Source organism: Chelonia mydas, chromosome 10, assembly GCF_015237465.2.
Source record: "Chelonia mydas isolate rCheMyd1 chromosome 10, rCheMyd1.pri.v2, whole genome shotgun sequence".
Classification (NCBI taxonomy): Eukaryota; Metazoa; Chordata; order Testudines; family Cheloniidae; genus Chelonia; species Chelonia mydas.
In genome coordinates, this window is record NC_051250.2 from 10,061,270 (window position 1) to 10,083,499 (window position 22,230).

The 22,230-nt window shown below is 47.3% G+C and overlaps 2 protein-coding genes across 2 annotated transcripts in view; one reads left to right on the forward strand and one right to left on the reverse strand.

The window, feature by feature from the left end:
* On the reverse strand, nt 1-20,748 carry LOC114018935 (cytochrome P450 3A19-like). The gene is given in 9 exon segments (XM_043523778.1): nt 1-2,642; nt 5,539-5,701; nt 7,731-7,957; nt 8,537-8,697; nt 10,967-11,054; nt 12,821-12,876; nt 12,879-12,947; nt 13,563-13,711; nt 20,276-20,748. Coding segments are annotated over 9 exon segments (1,017 nt in total). The 5' UTR covers nt 20,284-20,748; the 3' UTR covers nt 1-2,546.
* Nucleotides 18,054-22,230, forward strand: part of LOC119567199 (cytochrome P450 3A9-like) — a 15,959-nt gene continuing 11,782 nt past the window's right edge. The window contains exons 1-3 of the mRNA XM_037911062.2: nt 18,054-18,216; nt 21,189-21,282; nt 21,798-21,850. Of these exons, the coding sequence (XP_037766990.1) occupies nt 18,146-18,216; nt 21,189-21,282; nt 21,798-21,850 (218 nt within the window). The 5' untranslated portion in view covers nt 18,054-18,145. The remainder of the gene's footprint in view (nt 18,217-21,188; nt 21,283-21,797; nt 21,851-22,230) is intronic.

The window sequence follows — 22,230 nt, forward strand, 5'->3', positions numbered from 1 at the left end:
AAATCAAAGTTATACAATGGAATAATAGAGAACAAAGTTAAAAAATCATAACTGGGCTAATATCTGTGTAAAGATATTATACAGGAGACCACTGGATACAATAAGCAAACAAACAGAAAGAACACATAATATGCTTCACTCCCACTCTGCAAACCACTGCTTATAAATGGTAACTGCTTATACCTAGGCTGCTCTGGTTAACTCATCTGCAAGCTGAGGCATGTTACAAGTCTTTAGTAATAACAGCCACCTAAAAACATACCAGAATCTAGCTAAGTCAGCTCTAGAAATTGGTCACATGCATTACTTCCTGCAAGGGTGTGGTCACTTTAACACCTGACAGAGCCATAATGCTGCAGCATCACATGATCCAGGAAAATAGCCCTGGATGTCACCACCCAGCTGGGGTTGTAAAACCAGAAAACAGATAGGGCCAACTTGGCAAGAAATAGGAATGGGGACAAAATAGGCAGCCACAGTCACATATGGGCAATTTGCTCTACACCTTGATTTCAATTAAAGTGCCAGAAGAAACTGACAATGTCTGAATAAAATTGCTGAGCAGGGTCCAATATCCAAAAAGCTTCATAAAAGTACCTGAACCTAGCAGTGCTGCTGGTGTCTCAAAGGCAGTGCTCAGCAAAAAGGGTGATGGTCATGATACGAGGGGTACTCAGGCTCACCTAGACTAGGGTAATTTGCACCGGTATAGCACTGATGTATTTACATTGGGGCAAACCCTTAGTGTGGGCACACTGCACTTCTACAAAATGGGGTTGGCAACAATGCAGCTTATCCCAGTAAAGTTCCAAGCCCTGTTTTATACCACTATACAGCATCTGCTCTGAGGGGGTTGCAATGTGTGGCTCCACTGGTGTGAAGCAACCAAGCAGAAGCAAAGCCTCAGTAAGGGGAATGTATGAAAGGAAACCTCACCACTTTGACCGGCACTAAGAGAGAGAGAGACCCACCTGACCCAACATCATCCTGACCTCTCCTTCTAAAGCATCAGATTACCCAGAAGGCTGGCAGTGACTCTGGACTAGGGTCAGAAAGAATACCAAAGAGTCTTTCAAACCAAGCAGAAACCTCTGATGCAGCGGCAGAGACAGTGCTACTGTAGCATCAGATGACATAGCCATTGAGGCCAGCAGGCTCTTTGATGTCTGACACCTGGTTTACACTTAATAGGTAGATCGACCTAGCTATGGAGCTCAGGGGTGTGTAAAATTCCTGAGCACCCCTGCGCACGATGGTTAAGCCATCCTAACCTCCAGTGTAGACCTGGGTTGGCAGATGGAAGAATTCCTTCATCAACCTAGCTTCCTCCGAGACCAACCCCTGGACCGTGTGCATCTGTCCACATGCTGCCTTTGTTTTGACTTCCTCTTTACCTCATCTCTACATTCCTAACTTATTTGGTCCCTTGCTATCTAGTTCATAGTAAATAGTCCCCGGGGTGTTCTCCCTCTTCTCTTCGCTGGCTCTGACATTCTGTCTTTTCAGCCTACTACCCTATTTACTTATCGTATTTAGCACAAATGTCCTGTTTTCAGCCTGATGATTCATTTACCTTCCTAATGCTGTCTTCCAAAAAATGAGGCCTCCCCCCGCCCATGTATTAAATATTCATGTCAGGCTTCAGCTGCACTCCCTCTCAGGGAGGTGGATTACCTCCTACATTCCTATAGAAAACCCCCTTCCATTGATGTCAGAAGCGTCTACATTATGAAGCTACAGTGGTGTCGCTGCAGCTATGCCACTGTAGTGTCCATAGCATAGGCTGAGAGTCCATCTACGCTGGAGTCAACAGTGTGAGTGGAGCATGTGTAATCATAGCTGAGCTTGCTTTGAACTAGCTCAAATGAAATAATGAAGCCCCAGCAGCACAGGCTAGCTGCTTGTGTCCCCAAGTGCAGTTGTACAGCCCCGGTGGTTCTGGTTTCACTGAAATTATTACTCAAGCTAGTGAGATTAAAGCTAGCTCAGGTATGTCTACCCATGCGGCAGTGTGAAATACTCTGGGGCATGTGATTTTTATACGGAGTCATAACAACCTCAACTTCGGATGAGTCTAGCCAGATGGGAGGTGACACAGTTTTTGTCTCAGTGCCCGAGGCCTGATTCTCATTTATGCTAAACCCTACTCTGGCAGTGTAAGGGGGCCTGAAAGCGGGTGCATACCCTTAAAGGTCCCTTTAGACTGTCTGAACAGCATAAAGGGGTCTTGGTATCAATGAGAAACAGGCCTGGGTCTCTATTATTGCTTTATAAAAATTGAACTCTGCTCAGCCTGTACTTTGTGTGGGGTTTTTTGGTAGAAAAGCCATGCACAATCTCCTGTTGGACAGAAGGGCCCATCAAATTTGGTATGCTGTATAGTCACAAGGCCCTGCTTTCATGACAGCTGGGGCTTTTTCTAGATATTGCTTTTGCTTTCCCTATACAGTTTTACATGGCTCATTCCTATTCTCATGTGATTGATAGAGAGACGAATGAGGCGGAAGGAGCAGCTGGCAGCAGCCTCTGATCCGTTGCAAATTCTTTTACTCCTCTGGATCGACATGGGTTCTGGGGACCATCTTCAGAATGACTGGCTTCTTGGGTTGCAAGAAACCCTTTGTGTCCAGCACCAGAGGGATCTTCACCATTAGTAGAGAAAAATGAAAAGAAAGCCAGAGAATGCGGGGAGCTAGGGAGGGACACAGCAGACATTATACTCCTTCTGACAAAAGCCCAACACGCTGGGAATGTCTACATGTCGATTTGGGATTATGATTCATATCTTGAGCAGACATACAGGCTCTCTGTCATCGAGCTAGCATGCAAAAAATAGAAGGTAGCCATGGTAGCGTGAACAGCAGGAGGAGCTAACTGCCCCGAGTACATACCTCGGGTCTCTGAAGGACACGCACTCAGAGAGGCTACACTCTATTTTTAGCATGCAAGCTCAGAGAGTGCTAACATGAATATGTATCGTTGATCTGCCAGCTCCAAGTGTGGACATACCCTACAAAGAACCCACTCATGTCTCACACCCTTTGCTTTCACTCATTTGCATTTTTCTGACCTACTGCATGAGCCCACTGTTGCCAAATATGTTGCTACAGGTCCAGTGAGAAGGGTGCAGTACAGGTATAATGTTCTCCAGTTGCAGGAGCAATATTGCCTTCAATTCTGGGACCCCCCCCAAGATACTGATATATTGGGAGGAGCTCAAAGGAGAACCACACAACTGATGCGGGAACTGGACATACAAGGAAAGGTTTCACGAGGTAAATCTGTCAAGCTTGGCTGAGCAATGACTAAGCAGAGACATGGTACCAGTCTGTTAAAAGTTGATGAGTGTAAACACTGAGGAGGGAGAGGTATTGCGTGTGACATACAGGAGTAATGGAACAAAACTAAGAAAGGATTATCACACTGAATAGCCGGAGAAACTTCCTGTCAGTGAGATGTACCAGGCTGTGGAACTGTCTGTCCCAAGGACAGGCTGGAAGCATCGAACCATGAAACTTTTAAAACTAGTCTGGATAGAGCATCAGAGGATGGAGTGCTGGGAACAGTCTTGCACTAGCAGAGGATGGGCGGAGATGGTCTATTTCCCTGTCTAGCACCTAGGGGATTCAATGCTGCTGAGATTCACCAGTGCAAGCAAGATACCCAGCATCTTTCTTCCCAACTAGACAACATGAACACATCCACAATGCAACAGGTTGCTTCAGGCTTCATATGGGCTTGGACCAGGAATCCTGAGTAACCTCCTGATGTCTGAAGTTTGGCTCTCAGCACAGCCTGCGTCACTGAGCTCAAGGGGAAAGCAGCTTCTTTGGGCATATATTTTGGAGTGGTATTTTGGTGGGAAAGCCGGAGGAGCTACATAAAGCTGCTGGCATTAGTGATATGATACAAATTTAAATAGTCTTCCTTTAATTAAATTAAACGGATCCATTTCAGGACTAGAAAAGTGTCTTTAGACTCAGGGGAGGCCGGGGAGGCCAGTGGATTGTTAATGGGCTGTTACAGTCTTTCACCTCCAAGGTAACAGGTCAGTTATCGGCAGCTCACATCAGTAGAGTTTAGAGCTGAGCACTCACAGCCAAGAAAAACTTCTGTAAATATCTGTTTGCTTTTTCAAACAAATCTGGTTTGAGCATGTTCTTGGCCATTGGGCTCATCTTCCTCCAGCAAACAAGCTCGTGGACAAGGGTGTCCTTGGAAACGGCACATTCTACTGGAGCGTTGTAGAATATTCACAGAAAGCCAATCTAGAATTTGAAGTTGCAAGAACCTGCTCTGAAAACCTAAGAATAACGCTTGCTTAGCCTGGGAACAGAACAAACTGCTCCCAAAGCTGTTACAGACAAAGAACTTACAGCAGGGATTATTTGACATATACTTTCAAGTAGCAAATTGCACCTACTTTATGTCAAATATAAATAGCACCATCTCCAACTTTCTGCGTGCCTTGCTCAACCGGCACATGTATGAAGCTGAAGCCCAAGCAAGACTGAGGACATGCTGACAGGAGGAAGGAGGTTGTTTGAAGAATTTGCCTCCTCTATATAAGATCTCCCAATATTGAGGGTATCTGTTCTCAGATGTCTAAGCAAATGTCTACACTGCAAAAAACATTCACGGCAGTGAGTCTCAGAGCCCAGTTCTACAGACTCAGACCCCCGGGGCTTGTGGTATGGTGCTGAAAATAGCCATGTAGAGGTTCCCAGTCGGGCTGGAGCTCAGGATCTGAAACCCACCCCCATCTCTGGCTTCAGAGCCTGAGCATGACTGTCTACTTGGCTCTTTTTAGTGCCGTAAACCCTTCTTTAGACCCAGGCTGTGAGACTCGCTGCTGTGGGTATATTTTTAATGAGTGGATGTAGATGTACCCTTAATCAGCTCACAGTCTTGGGGTCCTTTTAGACTCAATGTTAGCGGATGCCTAAATAACCATGGTAACAAACAAACAAAAAAACTCCAAACACCACCACATGCCTCTAATCCACGGTGAAACCTTCCTGCTTTCGAAGTGTGAAGGTAAAACCAACTCTGCCTACCAGGTTCAGTGCTCCAGAATTGAACTCAGCTTGCCCTGCCCTACCACGCATGTAAGAGATGCACATGCTGGAGGAGGTGGGAGCAGAACAGCTCAGGGGCAGAGCAAGGAAGAGAGCAGACCTGCAACTCGCAGCTCCTGAGGGAAGAGCTGAGGAGGATCTGCGTCAGGGGCACCCTGAGGGGGAGCCATTCCCCCTCTCTCATGTGGACTCAGTTTATTGGTACAGAGTGCTACCTGCGGACAATAGAGGGGTGACCTAGGGAGGGCTGGCTTAAGGCTCTTCTGGGTGTTGGAGCCCTGTGTTGCCCTCACAGGGCCCTGGGCCAGAGCCTGGTGAGGTGGGAGGGGCTGGGCTCCCCTATCAAAATCCCCTCTGCAGGTCGAAGGCCCTAAGCCCCGGCCACTAGGCAACGCTCCCCACAAGCGAAGACCATCACAGGTAGTAAAACAACAATACAGATACAAGGATGGATTCTCACCGGGGTGTCTTTGCAGGTTCTGAAGGAAAACCTTTGCAATAGCACAATCATGGCCACTTTCAGGCTGAGAAGGGCAAACCTCATTCCAATGCAGTTCCTGGGACCAGCTCCAAAGGGCAGGAAAATGTAGGGGTCCATGCTCTCTCTGTTCTCTTTACTGAACCTGGTTCCAATCAGAGAAAAGAAGAAACAAGTTAGGAGAAACTACTGTCTCAGGACCTGTCCTCTTTGTTGGATTTGGCATGCTCAATGGATTGGGAGGAGGCAAAGGCCTGTTTTGCATATTTCAATCAGAACTTATCTATTTTCCATGTTCCTCCATCACCGTACAACACCCTCCCACCCCCTTCCATGCTGGTGCCTAGAATTAGCTGTATATCTCCAGGGCTTTCAAATGAGCAGGAAGTCCTAGAATATACTTGTGATTTCATGGGAACTCTTCTCAGAACTCAAGTTGAAATTCCTCTCGTCCCAGAAACTAAACCCAGAGTCCATATCACAAAAAACAGCTCTAGATCTTCTTCTTAGAACAAGTAAATGGACAAACAGAGCAAGTGTCTCTCCCTGTCCAGTCTGCACAAGAGCTAGCTTTTGAGACATGCCGCTCAGAAGAGAAGAGATATTCTTTCTTTGTGCTGCAAACCAGACAGGATCCGTAAAATAAAAGAGCTTTGCCAGTGAAACATTTCAATAATCCTAAATCAAAATGACAACTTATATTTTTATAGCACTTTCCATGCCAAACTACTTCACAGATTTAAATGGATCTACAAACTAGGTAAGGCTCACAACAATCACCATTGAAATTCAGACTCTGGGGTAGAATGGAGCAGCTGTTTCATGGCATACAACAACACTACACAAACGGTTAGACGAGGAAGTGAAGAAGAATACTCTAACTGTAATGGGGAAATGTAGGCAAGGTAGATTATTATACCCCAGGCTGGACTTTAGCCAGAATACCCATACTCTTATGAAAAGCAGCACGGGAACATTAATCACCACAAGTGGACAAATTTTCTATTTTACACTGCATCTGAACCAACAGTACCTCCAGAAGGCCAGCACTCTAGCTTCAGTCTGAGGTACAGGTGCAATGCTGACCCAGAGGATCGTGTTCCACCTGCTGAATTCCCAACACTGCTTTCCAGAGTGCACACACACAATGGCAGGTGTTCCTTGGATCTCGCCCATCCAACTGATGAGGTGGCCCTACAATGGCTAACTTGGGAGAGCTGTTTGGAGCTCATCGCAAAGAGGTTAAGTTGACTTCAGAGTAACTTGCACGGAACTTCTAGTTCTTTAGTCATTTTTACGTTATCCATTGAAAAGTGGTGCTATCTTCCATCAGTTGAACCACTTGCCAGCCATGTATCTGATACTAGAGCAGAGTTGGCCATCTAGCACAGTTCTCATCACTGTGCGTAAATCCTGTTGGGTAATTACAGTTTGTCTGTCTAAGATTCCTCATGCAGGTTCAGCTGGACATGTTATTCTTCACGTCTCCTCCTAAACTTTGGCCCCGTGCTGCCACGCACTGTTAAACAGCTGCCCTGTTTCACTCCAGAGGTGGGTGCACTTCAATGACTGGGGATTAATCTGCAATAGTTTGTAGAGTTTGGGCTCTTCACATGAACACTACTGTATAAATGTCAGCTCTTAATATCATTATTGAGAGAGACAATTATTCCTGGCTCTCTGTGCCAACTTGGAATGGCTGCTGGGCCTTTTGCAATCCAGTGAGGGTTAGGCCACCTAATTCCATCAGATTCTTGCTTCATTTCTCAGGGCCTGACCCATCAGTAATTCCTGAGCAGGGAACATTTCATAATGTGAACTGGAAAATTAAATTTTATTTTCAACACCTCTTTGCCCTTCCATCGCTGATCTGCATGGCACTGTGCCAGTCACCCGATTGCTCTGGCTTTAATGTCTGGCCATAAACCCCTCAGTGCTATAGCTGCTGAGAGCTGGTTTCAGTGTCATTTTCTTCAATACAGTTCATTAAATTCCATGCACAGTTTATGGATGTAGATCATAAAACTCCCCGCGCGGCAACGGCAGGACTGGACGTCAGACATTAATAAATGCCTCATTTAAATGTTATAGTCACGTTTCCCCCACCTTTGCTGCCATTTTCACCCACACACTTCAGGAGGAAGCAGCATTTCTTCCCCCTCCCTGGCCCTTACCTCTCGGGCCTGAACTCTTCTGGCTCTGGCCAGTATTCCGAGTCCTGATGCAGCATATAGGCTGGGATCATTGTCACGGTGCCTTTCGGAATGGTCACTCCGTTTATCTCAATGGTTTTCTTGCAGACCCTTTCGATCCGCCCACCTACGGGGAAGAGCCTGAGGGTTTCATTCACGACCATGTCGAGATACTCCATCTGCAGGATGGCGTCATAGGTTGGAGCATCCTGGGGAGGGAAAGGCAGAGGGAACCAGATTTTCAGGTACAGACGAGGCCATCTCAGGGCTTGCCTGGCTGCATATATGCACAGTAGCCATGCTAAACAAATTGGGATGACCATGGGACCCGGGGGCAAATTGTCCTGTCCACGTCCAGCAGGACAACACCCTCTAGCATGAGGCTGAGGTACTGGTACAGTGCTGACCCAGAGGGCTGCTCCTTTAAATACTGCAGCTTGGGGATGCCAATGGTTAAACTGGGGCTAGTGAGGTCCCCTCAATCTCCATCCTTGGTCCTGCCCCGCCATTCCAGGCGCCCCCTGGCACAGACAGGCAGGTCACACGAGGGAACTTCCCTAGACGTCTCTACTCCCTGATGCACCCAGATGCTATCGAAAGACTGGGTTGCTATGGCCAAAGGAAGCCCAGGTCACAATGGTGCATGGTGTAGGATTGACAGCTCTGGTGGGGGAAACCTCCTGTGTACAGAACAGATGCTCCACCTTCCACCCAGGTTCAGCTCAGCCCCCGCGCAGCAGCGACCAGAGTGCATCTGCTGGGCACAGAGCACTGCAAACCCCTCTAACCTTGTTGGGAAGAGCGGCGTCAATCTCCTCCTGCAGTCTCTGCTGCACGTCGGGGTGAGTGGCCAGGTTATATGAGAGGAAGTTGAGGGTGAAGCTGGTGGTCTCATAACCAGCTAAGATAAAGACAAGGGCCTGCGCCATAATCTCCTTGTCAGACAGAGCTGGAAAAAGAGGCAAGAAAGCACATAGGGAGGGTGAAGCCTCCCTCCTATACACTGCCCAGCTCAGATTAGAGTCCTACCCAGGCATCCATTTACTACAGTTCCTTTGCTGATCATTTAAGTACAATAGCGAAAGGTCCATCTGACATGGGCTAACCCCTCTAGAATCCAATAAGCAACAGCGGCAAGTGGTGGACTTGACTCCCCTCTCGCCCTGCTGTAAATCAGGAGTAACTTCATTAAAATCAACTGAGTCACATCCGCGTCCGTGAGGTGGGAAACAGGCCCATTGAGTTTATTCACTGCAACACAGCAGCCTGAAGAGCAGGGGTAGGAGAGACCCTGCTCTGGAGAGGGTTTGCGGAACTGCACTCCTGCTCCACAGTGGGTTTGAAAATATAAGAACATAACAGAGATATTCATAGGTGGACAGATGTCTGACACTCTCCCCTAGGCTCTGAGGTGAGCTGCAAGCTCCTGAGGGAAGCTTTGGACTGTGCCAAGCACGCTGGCAGCACTCTGCAATAATTATTATTTAACAATTCTACTGCAGCAGTGTCAGAGGCCACAGTCAGGATTAGGGACCCATCGTGCAAGGCGCTGTACAAACCCAAACCCAAAGAGCTTACAAACGAAGAAGGAGAGGGATAAAATCAAGCTATTGTGACAAAGTTCCTCTTCTGCCTTGGTGGGTCTTGTGCTTATTGGCGGATTTGCTCGCCTCAGAGATTCACGGCAACCCTCAGTCTGGCCACTTTTGCTAGTGGCTCAAACCTGCCATTTACTCAGATAACCTCATCACTGTCGAGCATGGGGAAAGGGAGGAGAACAATCCCCGCAGTCTCTGCTGACCCACCTAGTGGGTCAGGGGTAGGCCAGGGACCTTCCCCTCTGGTGGGACCGACAATCCAGGTCACCTCTTCTTGTCTCAAATAGGGAGTTGAGGGAGATGGGGGGAACCCGGGCCTACCCTCTACTCAGGGTTCCAGCCCAGGGACCTGTGGATTGCAGCTGTCTACAGTGTCTCTTGTAACAGCTGCGTGACAACTATAACTCCCTGGGCTACTTCCCCATGGCCTCCTCCCAACTCCTTCTTTATCCTCACCGCAAGACCTTCCTCCTGATATCTGATAACGCTTGTACTCCTCAGTCCTCCAGCAGTATGCCTTCTCATTCTCAGCTTCTTGCGTCTCTTGCTCCCAGCTCCTCGCACACACCTCACTAACTGAAGTGAGGTCCTTTTTAAAACCAGGTGCCCTGATTAGCCTGCCTGTCCTAATTGATTCTGGTAGCTTCTTAATTGGCTCCAGGTGTCCTAATTAGCCGGCCTTAATTGGGTCCAGCAACCTCCTGGATTGTTCTGGAACAGCCCATTATCCTACTCAGGGAAAGGGGACCTGCTTAATCTGGGGCTAATATATCTACCTTCGATCATTCTCCTGTTGCCATCTGGCCTGACCCTGTCACACTATGTCCAAATTTTACTTATATGACACACATTTTTATACTTTATTATAAATTGTTTTAAAATATAATAGCTACATCGGAACTCTTTGATTACCCTTGGCCTCCCTTTTACTGCTGGCTGAGTTTCTTCTATAGGGTCTTGAGGAATGGCATACAGGAAGGGAGAGTAGTTACTGGCTTTCCAGGGGGCAGTGGGGGGGGCGTTCCATGTGCAGAGGAAGACAGGATGAAAAGAGCGATGGGAATGACGGACAAGTGAGTGATCAAGGCTAAAGTCATTGGTAGAGTATGGGAGGATATGGCAAGAGACAAGGGTAGAGAAGTAAGGATTTTTTTTTTTAAATTATAGCAACTTGGAGCACCTAGGGTCAACTCCTGAGTCATCTGCCCTGCTGGCTTTGACTCAGATTTCACACAGGTAAATCTCCAGTTCGGTTGATTAAGTGCCTCGGGATTTGCCCCTCTCTCATTAGGTTTGATTCTATCCGATTTCATGTGTAGCACAAATCATTACTGTCTTGATTCTCAAGAGCGCTGAGAATTGACAACTCCCATTGGTTTCAGTAGGGATGTGGGTGCTCAGCATCTCTGAAACTCCAGCTGTCAATTCCCTTTCTCTATTTCTGAGAGAGATCCAGATCACAGCATGGATTTCTGGAAAGCACAGAACTTGCTTTGGCGGGGGTGGGAGGGAAGGAATTTCTCGTCATTCTCCTGATGTGTACTAAAACTCTGCCCCTCCAAAACCCTATATGAAATATCCCAGCTAGTGGCTAGGAGGAGGAGGGGCCTGCAGCCTTACTTTTATAGGAGTGTGTCTTCTCATTAGATTCAGAGTTGCCATCTGAACTCTGTGAGTCAACCATCAGCTGCAGGAAATCCACCCGGACCTGGGGATGGAAGGACAGAGTCAGGGCAGAGCTACAGCACAAAGGAAGGTGTGCTTGCAGTGCAGGTAGGCATGCCTGTGCTAGCTTTAATCTAGCTAGCACAGGTAACAATAGTAGTAAAGACACGGTGGCAGGGACTTCAGTGCAGGCTAGCAACCTGAGTACATACCCAGGGTTCCCTGCATGCTTGTACTGGGGCTGCTAGCCTGCACTGAAGCCCACGCTGCCACATCTTCACTACTGTTACCCATGCTAACTAAATTAAAGCTAGTGTGGGCTATGCTCACCTGCGCTATAATCACACCTTCCTGTGCTGTATAGGTGCACCCTCAGAGGAGCAGTGGGTGGTATGAAAGGCTAGTCCAGCACAGGCTTCCCCTCTGATGCTTCAGCCCCAGTTCCTCCACCAGTCCAGCAGTATAAAGAGGATGTGAAGGAAGACCTCAAAGTATGGTGGCTAGGAGGCTCCTTAAGGTGCAGGCTGGAGACCCATTTTGAGCAAGGGGATTACTTTCTTCTCATGAAAGCCTGAGCAGGACACTTATCCAGTCTCACCCAAATTTGGCAAACTGAGAGCTTGTATGGAGTGTCTCCTCTGGGGACAGGCTCAGAAACCTTCCACCCAGGGTATGACTACTCAATTTCCAGCGTGAGGAGACATACCCATGCTAGTTCTGACTGCATTAGCGTGCTAAAAATAGAACCATAGCGGCAGCAGCATGAGCAGCGGGAGGGGCTAGCCACCTGAGAACGTACCTAGAGTCTTGGATGGAATTCTACTTTGGGCGTGTCAAGGTTCCTTCCCCACTCTGAACTCTAGGGTACAGATGTGGGGACCTGCATGAAAAACCCCCTAAGCTAATTTTTACCAGCTTAGGTTAAAACTTCCCCAAGGTACAAACTATTTTACCTTTTGCCCTTGGACTTTATTGCTGCCACCACCAAGCGTCTAACAAATATATAACAGGGAAAGAGCCCGCTTGGATACGTCTTTCCCATCAAAATCCTCCCAAACCCTACACCCCCTTTCCTGGGGAAGGCTTGATAAAAATCCTCACCAATTTGCATAGCTGAACACAGACCCAAACCCTTGGATCTTAAGAACAATGAAAAAGCAATCAGGTTCTTAAAAGAAGAATTTTAATTAAAGAAAAAGTAAAAGAATCACCTCTGTAAAATCAGAATGGTAAATACCTTACAGGGTAATCAGATTCAAAACATCGAGAATCCCTCTAGGCAAAGCCTTAGGTTACAAAAAGACACAAAAATAGGAATATACATTCCATTCAGCACAGCTTATTTTATCAGCCAGTTAAACAAAACAGAATCTAATGCATATCTAGCTAGATTACTTACTAAGTTCTAAGACTCCATTCCTTTTCTGTTCCTGGAAAAACACCACACAGACAGAGAGAACCTTTGTTTCTCCCCCCTCCAGTTTTGAAAGTATCTTGTCTCCTTATTGGTCATTTTGGTCAGGTGCCAGCGAGGTTATCCTAGCTTCTTAACCCTTTACAGGTGAAAGGGTTTTTCCTCTGGCCAGGCGGGATTTTAAAGGTGTTTACCCTTCCCTTTATATTTATGACAGGGCGCTTCGCCCTTCCTGCTGTTTGAGTTATTGCAGCCACACTTCTAATTTTAGCACGGAAGCTCCATCAGAGCTGGCACGGGTCTGTTTCGTGGAGCTGGAAATTACATCTCCAGCTTAGTCATACTCTCAGAGCAAGCGCATGCATGCTAAGGAAGACGAGGTGGGCCAGACTGACCGAGTGGTCGTTCTTCTGCCACTCCTTCTTGATGCTCTGGATAATGTTGAGGAAAAGTCCAGGAAGCCCGAGGGAAACAGACTCACGTTCATCTTATCCAGCACTGGTGTCAGGAAGGGGAACATCACTGAACAGGAGAGAAAGGAAACAGTTCCCCTCGTGGTTAACAGGCTGCAGCTCAGCAAAGAGGGCTGCAGTGGGATGTGTGCTCCAAGGCACAGCGGGAGAGTGGGCAGGGTCTGGGTAACTCGCCAAGGACAACTAGCCTGCCAAATCACCTTTTTCCGGTGCTTCTGGCTCTAATGACAACTGGTGACTCCCAATTTACTTCACCTAGTTCAGACCCCTGGTCAAGAGGGATTACAGGAGTCCACCGCTGTGGCGTGGGTGGGAATTTCACTTGAGAATCTCCTGACTTTTACCCCTCTACTTAGCCAACTGTGGTGCCACATGCAGTGTAGTTGTCCTGCCAAGGGAATAAAAGTTCTCCCTCTTACCTCTGTATCCAGTTATTTTGCCTGGGTGCTGCAGACTGAGCTGGCCAAAGGAATGGGGGACAATCTCTCTATATAAGTATCTTTACAAATCTGTCAGGGAGGGCCTGATCTTACAAGGGGCTGAGCACCTCCTGAAAAGTGAAGGGGACCCTGAAATCCCAAAGGAGATGATGGGAGATAGGGTACACAGGCCCTAAGGCACTAATCTAGGAGTCTGAGTCTTTAGGTGTGTAGGATCCTCATACCTACTGACAGGAGCAGTGGGTTAAAGAAATTGAATGAGAGATACTTCTTGATGTAGGCGACAAGGGGGTCGTTGGGGTTGTTCATGGAGTCGATGTTCACACTAAATGAAGTGCTGGCCACCACGTCCAAACTGTAGGTGCCGAAGATGCTGAGCAGAGAGGTGGAGAAAATGAATGCGAGGAACTCAGCAGGACAAGGGGATCCTCCCTGGGAGAATCCTCAGCACAGAGAACTTCCCCTCCTCAAGGACTCAATACCCCCCAAACCTGGCACCTTGGTTTATTCATAAAAGGAAAAGATAGAGATGAGAACTAGAATTGGTTAAATGGAATCAATTATATATAGTAATGGCAAAGTTCTTGGTTCAGGCTTGCAGCAGTGATAGAATAAACTGCAGGTTCAAATCAAGTCTCTGGAGTACATCCACAGCTGGGATGGGTCTTTCAGTCCTTGGTTCAAAGCTTCAGAGTAGCAAAGTTCCTCCAGAGGTAAGAAGCAGGACTGAAGACAAGATGGGGGAGCTGCAGCAGCTTTTTAGATTCTCTTGCCATGTGGTCTTTCTTTCTTTGTTCCAAAGACAAGCTGTCCATCACATGGCATGGAAAAACCTCAGAGTTCTGTCCATAGGCATGTCCCTGCATACCTTGCGGAGTCACAAGGCGTCTCTGCCTTCTCTCAATGGGTCAGTTGTACAGCTGATGGTCCTTAATGGGCCATCAAGCAGGCTAGGCAGAGCTGACACCAACTTCTCTGGGGTGTCACCCAGAAGCATAGCATAAGTTTCAAATACAGACAGTATAGAGCCAATATTCTTAACTTCAACTACAAAAATGATACACACATATAGACAGCATAATCATTGTCAGCAAACCATAACCTTGTCTTAGACACCTCATTTGCCCCCCTTTATGTAAGATTTAGTGCCACTACAGGACCTTGGTTGCAACAATGATCTATACTGTCCCAGATAATGTCAATAATGTCACAAGGTGCTTGCTCTGAAATGCTGATGGAATTTAGAGCTTGTTCTTTGCTACCGTGCACTGCAGTTCAGCTCCATCCTCCTACCGTCCAGTGTGCTGGGCTCATAAAGAGAGAGATTGAGGGCAATTTAGTCATAAAGGGAACTGGCAAAAACTGGGGAAATGTGTCCTGTTCATACCCAAAGTGGGGCAAGGACTTGATTTTGACAGGACCTGCAGCAGCAGCCTGGGGCTCTGCTCTATGAGGGCCAGACAGAATGGCAACTTCAAAGGCTCCAGGCTCATTTTGGGATCTAGAAGCCATGATTTCTTGAGGGGGTTGTAAAGCTGGGGAAAGGCGGTCTCCCTTCCTTGGCTGGAAAGGCTTACTCGGAGCACAGGGGTACAGTCTGGACTGCACTGACGGGAGGTGCCATTATCTCAGGTTTAGGTGGAACGGGAAGCACTCCACAGACAGAAACGGCATCTCTGAAAGTGCTGCTGCTGAGGAACAAGGGAGAGCACAGAGAGAGGCAGTTTGTGCCTCCCTGGGACACCCGGCACAGGCTACAGGAGCCCTGAGGGCCGCTCAAATTTGTGTCTGACTACAATGACCCCTATGAGGGTTGGCAGGGGAGCTGAATCTTCAAGGAGCAGGCCGGTCTCAGCCATGCCTCCTCCAACCTTTGCTATGCCCCCACTCCATATCCCAGAATGCCCCTGTGATTGTAGGGGAGCAGCTCCGCCTAGCTGTCAGAGTCACGTCTAGGGGCTCCCTGTGCTGGAGGTATTCCTGGGGGGGGCCCTCATGCCTGCCCTGCAACCTTAGCTGGCACAAGGGACTGTAGTGCTATGTCAAATCTGGCCCAGAGGGGGTAGGACTGGGCTATTTTCTAAGCTGATGTGCAAACAAAAGATCAGAGCTCTATCTGCCATCATCCCAACACTGATCAGAGCGTTACAATCCCATCCGGAAACAAAGGGTGAGAGAAGAGTGTGATGGGGTGAAAGGGTTAAAGGCCAGCTGGGCACATTCAGTTTACCTGGGCAATAGTCAGATCCTAGCTTGTCAGCCAGAGAGGACGGGACTGAAAACGGACGGGGTGATAACTCCACGGACACCTGGGCCTTATAAACGGGTTGAGAGAGTTCAGGCAAGCAGGCTGCTGCGAAGGGCACTGTTAGGGTATGTCTACACAGCAAAGAAAAACCTGCCACTGGCCCGTGCCAGCTGACCAGGGCTGGCTCGGTGACCCTCTCACCCTGCAGGGTCCTAGAGTCTGCGCTCCAGCCCGAGCCTGGAAGTCTACACAGCAATGAAACAGCCCCGCGATCCTGAGTCGGCTAGCCTGGGTTTTTCTTCGCTGCGTAGACGTACCCTTAGTGGCTAGAGGCCTCAGGGAGACTTAGGTTGGGTGGGACAGAGCTGGAGAAAGGCAGTGGAACCCCAGGGAAGGGTTTAGCACAGGACCCAGAAGATAGGCTGACTCTGGGACTTTGGACTGCACTTGGACATTTATTATTTTTGGGCCTAGTCACTTCTCAGCTGGAGGGGCTGAATGGTGCCCAAAAACAGATAGCCTGCCAGGGATGCTAAAGATGAAAACCCCTGCATCATTGTTCCCTGACACCAGGGGACACTCTTGAGATGAGCACTCCCCATTACAAAGAGCCTTTGAGAGACACAGCGGAAGATCTCAGTGTGTTCCAGTAGCCTCAGTCATATTTTCAGCACAGAGGAACTGAGACTGGTGAACCTGGGCTGCCCTGAGGAGCAGATACGTCTTCACTGCCAAAAACAGGGTGTGCTCTTAACTTGAGTTAGCTAGCACACCTTTTATTCTGCAGGGAAGACAACCCCTTAGTGTGAATCGAACCTAAAGGCATCACCTACACTTAGGGTGACCATCTTTGTTGGATGGAAATAAGAGAAAACCACATGAAAAAATTGTCAATGCTTTATTTTTAGGGGCATTTTAGGGACAAGCCATTTCCCGTGGCATACCGTGTATCTTTCTCCGAAATGATCATTTCTCCTGCCCTCAGGTGTAAAGTGTAATTATCAAAAGCTTCAATGTAATGTTTGGTTTCAGAGCAGCAGCCGTGTTAGTCTGGATCTGCAAAAAGAAAAGGAGTACTTGTGGCACCTTAGAGAGTAACAAATTTATTTGAGCATAAGCTTTCATGAGCTACAGCTCACTTCATTGGATACATACAGTGGAAAATACAGTGGGGAGATTTTATATACACAGAGAACATGAAACAATGGGTGTTACCATACAGACTGTAATGAGAGTGATCAGGAAAGGTGAGCTATTACCAGCAGAAGAGTGTGGGCGGGGTGGGGGGGGCGAACCTTTTGTAGTGATAATCAAGGTGGGCCATTTCCAGCAGTTGACAAGAACGTGTGAGGAACAGTAGCCGTCAAAAGCTTATGCTCAAATAAATTTGTTAGTCTCTAAGGTGCCACAGTAGTCCTGTTCTTTTTGCTGATACAAACTAACACGGCTGCTTTCAAATAAATTCAAATAAATGTGATAACAAAAACCTCGCCTAAGGTTGTAAATTCCAAGCTGTAAAGCAAGTGCAGCTTGCCCCTTAAGAATCTGCAGCCTGCTTGTCTCATTTCTCAGGGTGAGAATCTGGTAATTCATATCCAATCTATTTAGTATATTAAGCTGAGTTTGCATTTTTTGTTTATTTGCTAGGTAATCTGCTTTGATCTGTTTGCTATCACTTATAATCACTTAAAATCTATCTTTTGTAGTTAATAAACTTGTTTTTGTTTTAATCTAAACCAGTGAGCTTTGACTGGAGTGCTTGGGGAAAATCTCTGCTTGGTTACCACAAGTGTGCATTGTTCTCTTCACATTGAGGGAGAGGCGGACCGGGTAATAAACCCACATACTGGCCAGATTTGACCAGGGCAGGACGGTACTGCTCTGGGGTCCTAGGCTGGGAAGCTGGTGGTTAGAGAGCCTGTGCGTAACTGCATCTGGGTGTGTCCCTACCTGTGTGAATGCTTGTGAAAGTGCAGGCTGGAGGGCTTTGCAGCTTGTCACAGCAGTACAGTGTGAACGGGAGCCCAGAACAGTGGGTCAGAGGGCTCAGTGGTACTCCAATTCCAGGTGGCAGCCCCGGGGAGAACCCGTCACACTTTCTATATAGGTATGTTGTCTTTTTATTGTCACTTTGACATTATTTATTTCTGTTTAGGAGCCCATTGGGTGGTTACTCATTAAAACTAAATATTACACAGGAGGAACTTTATCAAGAGAAAACTGGAATAGCTGACTGTGTGTATATTAAAGAACTTGTACTGAGGATCTTTGTATTCCTAGAGATTACATTATATCTTTTGTCATGAGCTATTAAAGGTAACATTACCTGTCTAGATTGGCATTTTCACTATCTTTGGCATTCACTCCACCTTTTTGATTACATAGAGGACCAGCTCAAGTTTCATTTGGTCACTGAGCCAAGTGATTAGAGACAAACAGACAAAAAGTTGCGACACTGTTCTTTCCCTATTCCCAAGACTGACCAGAGCAGAGAGAGGGAAAAACACAACAACTGAGAAGTTAGACAGAGAACAAGAAACTGAGAGGCACAGAGCTAAAATGAACCTTCTCCCTAGCTTTTCCATTGAGACCTGGGCTCTCCTGATTGCACTGCTATTTCTCCTGATACTGTAAGTATAATTCTACACTTTGCTTTTCTACTTGTGCTGTTTTCCAATTCTTGAAGGAGAGCCACTGTTAATTTAAATGTTACTGGTCTTTTCACAGAAGCATATAAGCGTAGGGCTGGAAGGGACCTCAAGAGGTCATCTAGTTCAGTCCCCTGCACTCAAGACAGGACTAAGTAATAACTAGACCATTCCTGACAGGTGTTTGTCTAATCTGCTCTTAAAAACCTCTAATGCAGTGGCCCCCAAACTTTTGAGAGTTATGCCCTGTCTGCACCCACCCCAGAGCCAGGAGCAGTGCTGCAGCTCCGGGGGAGTGGGGGGAAGGGATGTGGCCAGGGGTAAGAGGGCCAAGGTTGGGGGCTGCAGCTGGGGGTGGGTCTGGGTCCATGTCTGGGGCCAGGGCCAGAGACGGGGCCAGGGGCTGAGGCTGGGTGTGGGAGCAGAGCTGCAGCTGGGCCGCAGTGGGGGCTGGCAGTCAGGCTCAGGCCCGGGGCTGTCAACAGCTCCACTCCTGCTCCCACCCTCAGCCTTGGCCCCGGGCCGAGAATGGAGCCAGGGCCAAAGGCCAAGGCTGGGGTGGGGCCGGGAGTGGAGCCGTGCCAAGGCTGGGGACAGGGTCAGGCGCGGGGCTGGGAGCTAGCACCACAACTGGGGGCGGGAGTGGAAGTGGACCCTGGTTTTCTCACCTGCCAATGCTGTTCTGCTATTAATGGCTCGCAGGTGACTTACTGCAAGCTTGAAGTTGCTAAGAAGTTGCTGAGGGAATCTTTATATTAAGACTGTTCCTCGCAACTACTTCCAGTGATGCAGGAAAAGCAGCACAGACACAGACTAGAACAGAGTCAGACAAAGACTGCACGTTTTTAGGTATAGAGCCTAATGATCAATGTGATCAATAGCACGGTCCACTTATTTGCTCTGCACTGGCAACTAGTCAATAACATCTGCCTTCTGAAACTATCAACCCTGTTCCTGAACTTGTTTGTGTTACTTGCATTGAGGAGCCATTCAAGGACCCTTCCGGGGGTACACTCTGATCTTCAGTTTGGGAGAAGCTGTTCACCTTCGCTGGCCCACATTTTCATATTGCAGCAATTCTGTGGCCACTCAAGACTTCTTGGTTGTCATGCTGCATTCGGTAGCTACTTGGAATTTCATTGTGGCAACAGGGATAGAACTGCTCCAAAAATACATGCCTCCATTATTTGCGTTGAAATAGAACATCCACTGACTATTCACATCAGGCTTATGATTCACAATTGAGCACTTTTGAGTCTGTCTAGGGCAGTGGTGCTGTTCAGGATATTGCTTTATTTCCTGTGCAATAAAGTTATGTAAGCCGGTTCAATATGCTATTTTCCATCCCTTACATGGGGTTTGGGATAGCCTGGATCTCAAACAAACTAAGATGAAGGCCCTTCTGTTTGTTTTCATTGTTTGAAAATGTAATGGTTACAACAAGTGTGTTATTCTCCTGGCTACATTTCTGTCCTGTCCTACTAATACCCGTCACTTCTGTAGCACCATCTGTCTGAGGATCTCACAGCATTTTACAAATGGTGAATTGAGCCCAACAGCCCTGGGAGGGAGGCAAGGGTCATCATCCCAATTTTAAAGATTGGGAAATAGAGCCAGTGACTTGTGCTAGGGTCACAGCAAGCCAGTGACATACCCTGAAAAAAAAGCCCACATTTCCTTTCTTACAGGCCCGTGCTAAGCCCACTAGGCAATGCTAAACCCCAGAGATCGCTGTAGTACAGTGGTGAGCAAGTATTCCCTGTAGATACAGGCACACTTGGACCAGATTCATCCAAACTGGCAAATGCTCTGGCAAGAGTTCCCCACATGCAAACTGAGGATAATGGTGTTTCCTTTTTCCTCACTCTTTGTCAGTCTTGGCTGTCTGGACTGTAAGCTCTTGGGGACAAAGACTGTCATACAGTGTGTTTGTAGAGCACCTATCACAATGGGACTGTTCTCAGCGGGGGTTTCTAGGCATGACCATCATACAAATACAAACTAGTAATAATAAAGAGAGGTGTAAGTTACAGCTCCCTACCCCAGCATGGCTCCTGGTGTCCCAGGGAGGAGTCACCTGGAAGAAAGGCAGGCTGTATGGCAGCTGTTGTTCTGGGCCAAACAAGACCTTTGATACGGTTTCCTTGACAAACACTGGATCAATAACGTTCATTTAGTGACAAAGCTCTTGCTTGGGAAGCTGGTAACCTCCATCTGAAAACAAATACAGTATTTGAAAAGCACTTTCAACACAGCCAAAGACAAGCTTCAAAATGCTGCAGCCCAGATCTCATAGAGAAGCAGAGAGCCCTGAGGTAGGAGTAATAACTTTACAACACCAAAAAAAGGGTGCTTCAGAGGAGAGAAATCTGCAAAGCTGTCAACAAAATTCAAACAGAAACCCATCAGACTAGGCTCCCCGACACACCACTGCAGTAGCATTGGGCTAAGCACAGGGAGAACAATACATGAAACTCAAGTACAGTCTTCACAAAAGCCCTGCTCAGGACTTAACTTCCAGCTCCATTTTGATTTCTCTGCAAAAAAAAGAAAAGAAAAAGTAAGCTTTGTTCTCATTTCCTCATTACTTTCTGGCTCCTCTCCATGAGCTGGCAATGAACCTAGAGAGGCTTTTCTTTTGCATTTTGCCAATGGGTCAAAAACCCCATTTTTACTGGAGCACCTATTCCTTTATGAGAGGCTTTCTTTTACCTCAGGGCTATCTCTCTGAAGATTTGTGGTGCAGCTGTGAGGTTTATCACTAGCTACGCTTATTAAATAGCTTTACAAAGCACAAATTTTTTGGACCACACTTTCCAGCTTCCAAAGTGGTGCTTCATTCCTGAGCTAATGCAACAGCTTCACTTCCCCTGGATAGGCTTTGAGATCTTTCAGCCTCAACATCACTGCAATTAGTGTCCTGAAGCCTTCAGAGTCTTCTGTTATTTTTACAGATATGGGATCTGGCCATTTGGTTTTTTCAAGAAATTGGGTATCCCTGGGCCAAAGCCATTGCCTTTCTTTGGAACTGTCTTGGAGTATCGTAAAGTGAGTGTTTGAAGGCTTCTCCTGGCTCCAGAAATATATGTCCTTCATCATACAATAGCTAGATTTGTACACTGCATTGATGAGTTCTCCTGTGTGCTAAGCTCTGCGCTAATGCACAGGGTGTATAGGACCCAATGCAGGATAACATTTCTGTAATGCAGATTATAGTGTGAAGGGCATGGTGAGCCCCGGGGTGATTGCCTAAAACAGGTGAACACATGTAGGTGGCTGGTTTGCTGTCACTATTTATTGAATTCCTTGCAAACAGTTTACTTACAGACTCCTTAACCTCAAGCATGATACGCCCCTAGAATAACTAGATCCAACTATGTTCTTAAAGGATTCTATCCCTCACAAAGACATTAGGAGTCACACAAGTCTCAGGAGCTGCACACAGGAGTGCTTGGCCTGGCTGCTAGTTCTAGATGTTTAGTCCCACGACAGCCCCATTCCCAGCCCCTCCCCTGGAAACCCTGCTTCTTTTCTAATTCCATTTTAACATTCTCTCTCTGCAGGGTTTCTTGCAGTTTGACAGTACATGCTATGAGAAATATGGGAAAATCTGGGGGTGAGTATGTTGACCAACCAATACTGTTTGGTATTCTCCTCACATTATCCTATAGTCAGAATCCAAATTGGAGGGTGAAAAAAACCCACTGGAAGAGGAGATCTCAAAGGCCTGAATCCTGTAACTGGACCCTGTTCTCCATGTGGAACCCCAAAAAGGTTAATTGGGCAGCGCCCAGATGCAAGCATCCATCCACATGGATCTGACTGCAGGATCCAAGCCACAGACATTCTATGTACATGTTAATCTGAACTCTCACATGAAAGCTGTTCCACATCAGATGCAGACTGCCAGCTTCTGCTCCCACTGAAGTTAATGGCAAAACTACCATTGACGTAAAAGGAAATTTGTAACTTAGAAGTCCAGTTCTCCTGGACTGC